This window comes from Fulmarus glacialis, unplaced genomic scaffold, assembly GCF_000690835.1.
Source record: "Fulmarus glacialis isolate BGI_N327 unplaced genomic scaffold, ASM69083v1 scaffold14647, whole genome shotgun sequence".
Lineage (NCBI taxonomy): Eukaryota > Metazoa > Chordata > Aves > Procellariiformes > Procellariidae > Fulmarus > Fulmarus glacialis.
In genome coordinates this window covers 1-10,478 of record NW_009223902.1, presented here as the reverse complement: position 1 = coordinate 10,478, position 10,478 = coordinate 1, and the positions used below count along the sequence as shown (strand labels likewise).

The following is a 10,478-nucleotide window of genomic DNA, read 5'->3' as shown; positions in this document are numbered from 1 at the left end:
CTAAATGCTTCCCCATTATTCATGCACAACTCCTCTTTCCTTACTTCTGCCTTATAAGCATAAGGTCAAAAGAAAAAAGCACTCAGATTATTGAATGAATACCGATTTATACTGAACACAGCAAAACAGAAGGCAATCTTCAAATGACATGTATTGTAAACAATAAAAAGGTCATATATGACAGAATTTCCCAGTCTTTCTTCTGAAATCATGAAAACCAGCAGCCTATCTTGAATAAATGGGTTCCTAAAAATCTGAATCAAGACTGCAACTAACTTAATGGTTCTGTCAAGCAAGAAGACAAATTCCCGGCCTCCAATGCACCTTCCGTACAGTGTATATTCAAATATAATTAACTCTAACAGAATTTGGGTTTTTGTTTGTTTGTTTGCTTTTTAAACAAACAATTGTATCCCAGTCTATGACCTTGGAAGTCCTTTGGGAAACAATTATATCATACCAGCAAATAATACTCAGAGCACTTCGGGTGCATTCACAAGACTCATCAGTATCTTTAAATGAAAACTGTAAATGAAGCTCTTCAATGAACAGCGTTCTTCATCCAAGGTGTTAAAGTTGAAATCTAATACCCCTCTCTTTTCTCTGAAGTAAGGCTGCAAAATTAAATTATTTATTGGCTGAAAATTGACAATGAAGCTGTGGAAACAGAAAGCATCTTATATATTAAAAAGTACAAGAATCTACAAGGAAAAATATATGATAACATTAAAAAAAGTAGAATTTTGGATGTCCAACTTTTCATATGGGACCTAAAGAAGCACAGCATTTCCAGGAAGTCTGAGGCATGAGACATTAACCACTTTGCAAAACATGGTACTTGCAGCACTGGTTTCAATCTTCTGAAAATATTTAACTGCTAGCGGTACAACAACAAATGGTTTTCTCCTGTTTTACATCACCATATTTTTCAATTTGATAGCTAATTCTTTTTAATAATGTCGTACTATACTATACCCTCCACATACTGAAACATCTGACTTTGGTTACATACATATTCTTTGCTTTACAAAGCAGTGTGTGCTTGTAATATGACCATACTTCACCTTGGTAGAGAAAGATTACTAATGTTCCTACAGTTCTCATAAAGCAGGTTTTCAGGCCTTTTTTCCTCCAGCTTAGCAATTACATGTCACTCTTCTACTTGAGGCTACCCTCCTGTCTTCAGTAATATTCTTTTTTTCCAGATGGTCAAATTTCTAATGATGCTATGCCACTACTGGCCTTGCCAGTTAAGCTCACACCTATTAGCTAGAATTGGAGCTAACTTGTTACAGCATAATGAGTGTTTAACTGTGATGGTGCATTTCGCCCCTTCCCCCGGGCCATTCTACGATCTCAGGAACTCCTGTTAGGCCTTAGCCATTGTGCAACGAGTTGGGCGGTTGAGCATCCCTTGACCGTACCAGGCACTCTTGCATGGCTAAGGTGGGGAGCGACACTGATCGTACCAGGAACACTGGCTACCTGATCAAGGTAGGGAACAAGAGCAGGGGATAATTCATCATCTTCTGACAGCCCTGAAGTATTCCCTACCTGGAAGATAGCTCAAGTGGAATGGTACCATGGTTACCGTGGAACAATACCATAATTACTACACTGGACCACCTCAGATAGTGGCCAAGATGGAAATTTACTGATGATTAAAGCCAATCATCTTGCAAACCTATAAACAGCGGTCCCAGGCAAGACCCTTTGAGCGCTCCTGGACCACAGCGGGCTGTGCCCAGAGTCTCCCTCTGAGTTGGACACCTCTGAGAGTTCACAAACTCTCGAGTTTGTGATATTCGGAGGACCGTTGGGACCTGGGCTGAAACACTCCTTGGCTGAGACACTCCTCGGCGCTCAACCCTTCATCCGTTGAGAAACGCTAAGACATTTAATGTGAGTATTTCACAGATTCAAGGGGAATTTTTAACCAGTATCTTTATCTAGTTATAGGCCTTTGTCTTTCATGAATTTATCGAGGTATGGGACCTTGTGTGTGAATAGATCAATATTTTGTGTGTGTGTATTGATTTAGATAACTAACAATAAGCATAATCTGTAATTTAGTAATTGTAGTAAACTTGATTAACTCGCTTTGTAACTGTTAAATTAGTCAATGATTAAGTGCTGTTAAAATCTTATGATCTACTTTAAAACTGTGAATGAACTTTAGGTTGCTGCTAAACATATATAACCCCTTAGGCATAAACCGTTGACCAGGTCTGAGACTAGGGGTAGATCCAGCCGCACCCAGACTCCTCTCTGAGAAGGAGTTTAGAAAGCAAGGGGGTCTACTCTGAACCTCATGACTCAACGGGAGGGTCTTCCTTACCTTGTTTGTTCTTGGTCTTTCTATAAATCATTCCAACATAATTCTGACACAATTTTCCCTGTGCGGAGTGCGTACTTAATCCATGTAACGAGTAATAGAGTGAACCTTGCCATCGAATTCTGTTAAGTCGTGCTTTTACAAATTTCTATTAAAATCACCCTTTGCTGATACCTTTGCCAGTGATTCTTTAAGCAGCCTCAAAACCACTCATTCACAACAAGTTGACACAGTGGGCAGGATCCTAAATCAGTATTTCGTGATATTAACCCTTAGAGGGGAGTGGGGGTGGAGATAAGGGAGGGAAGGCAGGCCAAATTGTCAAACTAGGCAACAAGTCACCAGTTAAACAGACAAGAAATAATATAAATATATGAAAGTATTTTACAAAATAACAATGGTTTTAAGTGTCCAGCACAGCAAAAGGCAAGAATGAAATGAAGACATAAGGATTCATAACAATGTTTACATGGCTATTTTCCCACTGAGATCAAAAGTCAGTCTCCCAAACATCTAAAGATCTAACTGTTTGTGACTGTGGTGCTTACTGCACAAGTTCTAATAAGGACTTGACTCACTGGTAACCTTTAAAAGAAACGGAAAAGACAACTTGGGAAAGGCATTTCATCCATTAATAACTGATCTTGACAAAATGAACTTTAAAACAGCAAACATTAATATGAGATAACAATTTAGCATCTTTAAAATGCTTACTGTGCTAGAAGCCTATTTTATTTTTTTCTAGGGAATATTCCACATCCGCAATGCAATTATGGTAAATATGAACCATCTCTCCAACACCAATCTCAATGTTAAGATGTATTGTAATTACGACTAAAAAGTTTAAAGAAAACTTCATTAAAGCTTAAGTTCACACTAAGCCAACCATTTCCCAACTGGTGCATTACTCATTCCATATCAGCTACTTGCCAAGTATGTTATGCTCTTCAAATTTATGAAGTTGTTCATTTGAAGATCATTCAGTCTGCCAGGAGTAGCAATAACAATATCCACACCTTTGGTAACCACGTCTATCTGTCCTTTTCGGTCCCCACCACCATATATGCAAATACTGAAAAATAAAATGTTTTACAGAAGCAGTGTATTAAGGTTCAACTAAATTAAACCTTTTTCAAATAAATGCCAGTATGTTGATTAATTTTAAAAAGTATCATCTGGTATTACCAAGAGGAAGGAATACAGTAAATGTGACTGATGGTATCACAGTAAATAATGGACTTAACACTGAATGATACTCCCTCAACAGTTCAGCAACAGCTTTCTGCTGAAATTGCAGTGAAAGTAATCATGAAAGGAAGGAAGATAGCTATTAAGCTACAAGTATGTTTTGGATTGTTATGAAAATATTCACACCAAAAATAGCTTAACATATGAAAGGATGCATGATTTTCTAAACAGTACCATAAAAAATCAGATGTTTTTCTGTTAAAAGAATCAACACACTTGATAAAGTATTAGGCTTACACACAAACTTAACATGCTCTGTAAAACTCCTCAGTATTTTTGGGAAGGAAGTAGAACGTACATTTCAGTATTTGATTACTACAAAGACTAATTCTGAATGCTATACAAAGTTACCAGAGAGCCCTAAAAGTACGTTTCGGAGTACAGTAATGTCTGTTTAATAGCTTAAATGAAGACCTACACTCTCAGCAGGTTTGTGGATGAAGCCAAATTGGGGGAGCAGTTGAGGGCTAGGCTGTTACTCAGAAGGACCACAAAAGGCTAGAGAAATGGGCTGACAGGAATCCCATGAAGTTTAACAAAAGCAAAGATGGGGATGGAATTATCCCATGGCTGAGATTACCCCATGCTAGAAGATGGCTTTGCAGAAGAGACTTGGGTGGGCAAGAAACTGAACATTATTCAGCAGTATAATCCCACAGAAAAGAAAGCCAGCTGTGTACTATGGAGAAGGTAGCCAGCAGGTTTAGAGAACTCATTATTCTCCTTTATTCAGTACTTGTGAGACCACACCTCAAGGACAATATCCAGTTTTTGTACCCCCCACCTCTATTACAAGACAGACATACCCACACTGGAGCAAGTCCAGCAGGCGGCTACCAAGATGGTCAAGAGGATGGAGTGCATAACGTGAGAAGCTGGTAACCAGGCTTGTTCAGCCTGAAGATGAGAAGGCTCAGGGAGATCTTATTGCTGCCTACAGCTACCTAACAGCAACGTGTCAAGAAGACACAGCCAGACTCTTCTCAGCTGTCCGCACAGAAGGACAAGAAGCAACAGACAAAGCTACAATAGAGAGAAGTCCAACTATATAAGAAATAGATTTTAATCGTGAATGTAGTGAAAACAGGCATTCTAAAAACTGGGAAAATACGAACTCTGCATTTACTACCTTCCCCTCCTCTCTTAGCAAATGCAATTATTTTAGAAGGTGATTAAGCCACAAGTGGTAGGAAAAAAATTACTTAACAAGTAAGTGAGAAGTAAGATTACCTTTTAATTCCTTTGTATGCATACTTCGAACACTCTGCCTGTACTTGAAGTGCTAGTTCTCGAGTGGGAGCAAGGACTAACATTCCTGGCCCCCCACGCTGATCTTTGGATCTGCAATAAAGCATCTTTAGAATGTGGGTATATAAGGCTAGGCAAAGTCCATCACATCTGACATCGAATATTTTTATACTGTACTAGACTTTCTCAGTACACTGCTACTAACAGAATTTACGGTGACAAATTGGGCACTTACTCCACCAGGTTTATAATTTTTTTCCAATTTATGATTTATTATCTTCTTTACTAGAAAACCACCACATGGGGGGTGGGGGGGAAGTATCCACATCTAAACAAGTCAGACATGTGAGTAGTCCTTACATTGGTTGTGAAGTCAAGTGAATGAATCCAGGCATTAAGTATGCTAATGTCTTCCCCGTACCAGTCTGTGCTATACCAATAAGATCAATCCCTTGGAGTATGATCGGCCATGCCTGGGACTAACATAAAACAACAAATGTTAAATACACTTTTCTCTTAAGCTTCAGTTAAAGAGTCACCAAAATTAAAGAAGTACCTGAATTGGTGTAGGTTTTTGAAAACCAATTTTTCTTATATTAGCCATAATATCAGGATAATGTTCAAATACATCTTCAAATTTACAAACGGGATTGGGAATGCAGCGCTTTTCACCTTCTTTTAAGTCATCACAGATTATATTATTATTTTCTTTCCTGTATAGAATTAAAGAAATGCAATTGCTTTAAAATCTCATTATCTGAAAAAGTAGAGCTAACACAAAAGACTGTCTTTCTGACTTTTTGTTTTGTTTTGTTTTTAAATTCCTGGAACAACAAAAAACAAGTTCAGGCTCTTGAATGAGACTTGTAACTATTCTTCTAACTTTTAAGAAAGCCTTACTACAGAAACACTTCTCCTGGAGGCATCAATTACCATTCTTTCTTAAGAATGACTAATTTGAAATTATATATGGATATTAACATGAACTGCAGTCCTGTCATATCAGACTTCGATTATACTCTATTACAAACTAAATAACCGTGACAAGTTTTTAAACCTAAAGACAACCTAGAACTCATAGGAATGCATTGGACTTCTTTGTCAGAACCCTACATTCTGACAAAAGCCCTCCCAAAATATTTTCAGAGCAGCTCCCTGGATGCTCTAGAAAATACAAACAGAACAGTTTAGAAAAAAGAACATGGTCAATAAGACAAGCTCCAAAAAAAAAAAAACCAAACCACCAACCCCCAAACAAACAAAACCCAAAACACAACAACGCACACAAAAAGCTACATTAAAAACTGAGGTTCTGAGGCTCCCCCCAGTTAAGAGGTATTAATGTGCGTTAGTAGTTTATCTTCATTCCAGTCCTGTATCTTTGGAAGATTTCATTCAGCAAATAGTTTTACTTCAAGTGGGGTGTGGGCTAGGAAAAGAATGGGTAATTCAACCTTTCCTCATGTTTACTAATAATGTTTGGTAAGGTTTTTTTTTTTTCAATTACTGTCTTTTTTTCCTTAAAGCAGACAGATTAGATGAAAAAGGGAAAACATTCCTTTATCACACAAGTGCTATTCCTCAATGCATGTTCTGAACCTACAGAACAATCTGTTGTTGCTCTTGACTAGCTCTAACGATAACAGGTACATATACTTTAAGGAAACAGGTGTCAATTCCATGCTTCACTCATTGTGGCAAGGTTTCTCTAGTGGGCACGCAAGAGAAAAAACAGACATCATGCAAAAAGAAAAGTAATAAAAGGTAACGCTTCAAGAATGTTCACCAACTTCATTAGAACTACTGAAAAGGGTTGAAACTATTACCAATCACTTGAAACAGATGATCTGCTTTTCTTGCAAAGTAACGATGTAGATTGCTGGATCAAAATGAATGGATGCAGTTAACTGAGGCATGTACTCACCAGGACGTACTTGTAAAGACAAGATAGATAGGCAGATAGGAAGAGAACAGTAATTGATGTTGAAATTTGTTCTGAAGATGGTATTTGACTAAAATACGTGGGGAAAAAATGGCGGCCAAGAAGTATTCAATATGTGAACAATAATATTTGGAAGGACCTAGAAAACATGAACATTCTTTGCACTTCATCAGACAGCAACAGCCAAAAGCCAATGAACTGTCTTGATTTTTTTCCCTTCTGAAAGTCAACTAGATCAAACACTTTTAGAGAAGCAATTAATCCCTAAAGCTAATTTCCAAAGCAACTAATAATACCTCATCTGCTACTTATTGTTTAATTCCTAAGAAAGAGTTCCTAAGAAGACCTAAGTTATTAAAAGACCCTAACATTAATGCTTCTGTCTCAGTGTTTTATCTCCCACTTTCTGGGCTTTATACCTTAATAGTTATTTTTGCCAAGCAGATGATTCCCTACAGAAATGATCTTACCGCCACAATTCCACTTCTTCTTGTGACATAGATGCAGTCCTTGATGATTCTTTATAGAAGTTTTTCTCAATTGGAGGCAAATCTTAAACAATCAGAAAAAGTAAACTTGAGTCAGTAAGAAACGCTACAGATTCAGGGTAAGTCTGCTAAAGCTTAAGATGGAAATCCCAAACCCCAGACTGTGCCTTGTACTAGGAGACTAGTCAAAAGCGGTGGACGACTATTGTTCACGTAAAAGATGAAGGCTGAGACAAAAACTTAAGTATCTGCAAAAGAACCACTTCCCCACATTTCAAGTTCTAAAGTAATTTCTACTAACATATGTAGTATAATATTTAACAATTCTCAGATTTTTGCTGTGGCCATAATCAAAACAACAGCATTTTCAAAGGATGTAGTCAAAATACCAACTGAGTAGTAAGTTTAAGTCTTCACACAGCAACTAGTGTCCTCCATGACTATGCTTCACTGCAAATACTTAACTAATTTGGACACTGAAAGATTCAGTCATCTCAAAGCAAAAATTAAAAACATTTAAGCATTCAACAGATTTATCGTATGAAGACAAGTACCACACAATCAAAATTTGAAAACTAACCTGCCCACTTCATAGCTTCGTATTTAGCTTTGTTTTCTCGAAGAGAGGCCCAGTTAATCACCAATTTCTTTGGGTTATTTTCAGGCTTGATAACGTCCAAGGTTTTTCCTGCGGAGTTAGTACCAAAATGCTGCTGTTTGATGGAACCTGTCAGAGGGTGCGGAAGAACCCCCCTTAAAACAAACACTTTATTTTCTTTTTCTATTGAAAGGCCTCTTATGTGATTTTGAATAGACATGAAGCATTTAAATAGAAAATTCTTTCCTAGGTCTTAGCCTGAAATATCAGTAAAACCTGTACAAATCCAGTTCTGATAAAAAAAGAAGCATTTCAACATCTTTAGCTACTTAAAGAAAGTAATGAGAGGTTCTGAAATGCTGCTCCTCCAGCTATAAATGAGGCTTGTTGTGCGGCAGGCTTTTGAAAAACTTGTGAACCCAGTAGATGATACGCAGACAGAAAGCTTTATTTTTAACAGCTACAAGAGCAAGGCTTACTTCTAAAGCATCCAACATCACCACAATAAAGTCTCAGTGTAGTTACACTCTATACCTCTTTTTTTATGAGGTTAACACTTCTTAAGAAAGGTTTTACACTGAAGATATAAATGGCAACACAATTATGTATTAGTGCAAAAGCAGAAAACATGGGGAAAACACAGTCACGCATACTAAGGAAGAGTTTACTATTTCTAGACTCTTGAAACATACTCGTCCACATTCTGGGGCACTTCTAAAATCAAAACTCATAACTACTCCACTCCTTATTCTAACACTGGAACACAACTCTCAGATCCCTTCTTCCTCATCAGTGCCCCAGATCAACAACTGTGATGGATGTTGTACGTGCTCCCAACGACTTTTTGCACAGGCAAGCAAGACAAATACCAATAACATAAGCAGCATCTCCACATACAATCGTTACTTATATATCCACGTAACAGACAAAATTAACACAATAAAGCCTAGTAAAGTGAGGCATGATGTGCAACATCAAATCTTAAATGCTAACTTCCCATGAAAGTAGTAAGAAGTCAGCATCGTCCATGCTATGATCAGTACGTTTGCTTTATAGACTACATTTATAAAAGCTTATTGAATTTTAATACTGCACAGATACTACATTAAAACTTATACTAGAACGAATACTTGAATTTTGGGGGAATCAGACTGATAATGCAAGAAACCAAGTAGTATAGCATTCTGCATGCATTAAAATTGTTGAAAACACACAGGAACAGATTTTCACAGAAGTTCGGCAGTTTGAGCCGGGGGGAACTGTTCATAGCTGAGAAAGAAGGATGTCTAGATATTTCTGTTTTAAGGAGGTATGTCATTGTCCAAGAACAATATGAAAGTTAACTCACTTTGGTAAAATACTAACAATATAAAAACTCTCCAGCAAAGTACCAAATATATGGAAGGACAATCCACAGTATTTTTTTTTCCAAAACCACATTTCTTACCTTTCTCAGCCCCACCTCTAACATAGTTTTGTCCAGATCTTGTAACAGCATCGTCAATCAACATCTTGGCTTTGTTTTGCACAGCAACACTGCCAAAAATCTTTACTTCAGCTTCATAGGTTCCCTTTATAACCTATGTTCATAAAACCTTACTGAGTTTTTTAATACTGCAAAGACAAGCATTATATAAAAATATATGCTGAAAAGGGTCTTTCATTTTTTCTTCCTGAATTTGAACTTCTCAGGAAAAGGCCCTTTAATTCCCTACCTATAAGAAGGGGGGGGGGAATCAGTAAGCTTTTCCTACTTTTACGTACCAGTCAAGCTACACCCTCAATTCCACTTCCTTTTTACCAATTCTTGTAAAAGAGTAGAATTATTACAGCTATTGCAACACCCTTCAACTTGCTGCAGTAATGCTGGTTTACATGGAAGCAAACCCAAGTATGTTCCCAACAGAGTCCAGGCCTGGATTACACACAGCAGATGGTACCTTTATCCTGGAACCCGAAGAATCCTCAAGTTCTCTTATTTTAGTTCCGCCCCGACCTGTTATAAAGATACACTGCAGGTATTACATTTAGGCCAAACTGTCAAAAACTACACATAGTATCTGTAAGTATTTTGGTTGTGACTAAAACCTAAGACCTCCATATGAGTGCATGCATCCATAAATAAAAGAACTTGTGACACCAAACTATTGGAAAATGCAGGCAACTTTTTTGGCAATTAACCAAACGCAAGGTGCATGGGGGGGCCGGGAAAGCACCTCAGTTGAAGAGATGAAACAGCAAAACCAGATCAAGAGAGAGCCACCCCTCCTCCAGGTGACTAGAGGGACTTCAGCCCACTTACACACTGCTGGCCATGGGAATCAGACATCAACCCAACCACTTTAGGGAGGAAAAGCTCAGCTACCCTGGCGAGTGGGAGAGCTCCACTCTTCAGCCAGTACTCTGCAAAAGCATCCTGCCATCCCCAGGTGAGAAAGCTGTTAAGGGGATCACGAGGGGCTGGGGCTCTTCCATGGCCAGGGAGATGGAAGGCAGCGATGGACCTCCTCGGGGCACAGAGGGAAGGGCAGGGGCCCACACGAACAAACCTCTCCGCAGCCGGGTCCTCTCCCCCTCCCCCACCCGCTTACCTTAGCGGGCCAAGCACCCCGGGGGTGG

The 10,478-nt window shown here is 38.4% G+C and overlaps 1 protein-coding gene across 1 annotated transcript in view; it reads right to left on the bottom strand.

Moving 5' to 3' along the window:
- Window positions 1–9,855, bottom strand: part of DDX43 (DEAD (Asp-Glu-Ala-Asp) box polypeptide 43) — a gene marked incomplete at its 5' end in the record, with an annotated part of 20,127 nt that extends 10,272 nt beyond the window's left edge. Inside the window, 8 exons of the mRNA XM_009581981.1 lie at window positions 3,266–3,407; window positions 4,814–4,924; window positions 5,192–5,310; window positions 5,388–5,544; window positions 7,244–7,325; window positions 7,842–7,949; window positions 9,322–9,439; window positions 9,800–9,855. Of these exons, the coding sequence (XP_009580276.1) occupies window positions 3,266–3,407; window positions 4,814–4,924; window positions 5,192–5,310; window positions 5,388–5,544; window positions 7,244–7,325; window positions 7,842–7,949; window positions 9,322–9,439; window positions 9,800–9,855 (893 nt within the window). The remainder of the gene's footprint in view (window positions 1–3,265; window positions 3,408–4,813; window positions 4,925–5,191; window positions 5,311–5,387; window positions 5,545–7,243; window positions 7,326–7,841; window positions 7,950–9,321; window positions 9,440–9,799) is intronic.
- Between the last annotated feature and the right edge of the window lie 623 nt (window positions 9,856–10,478).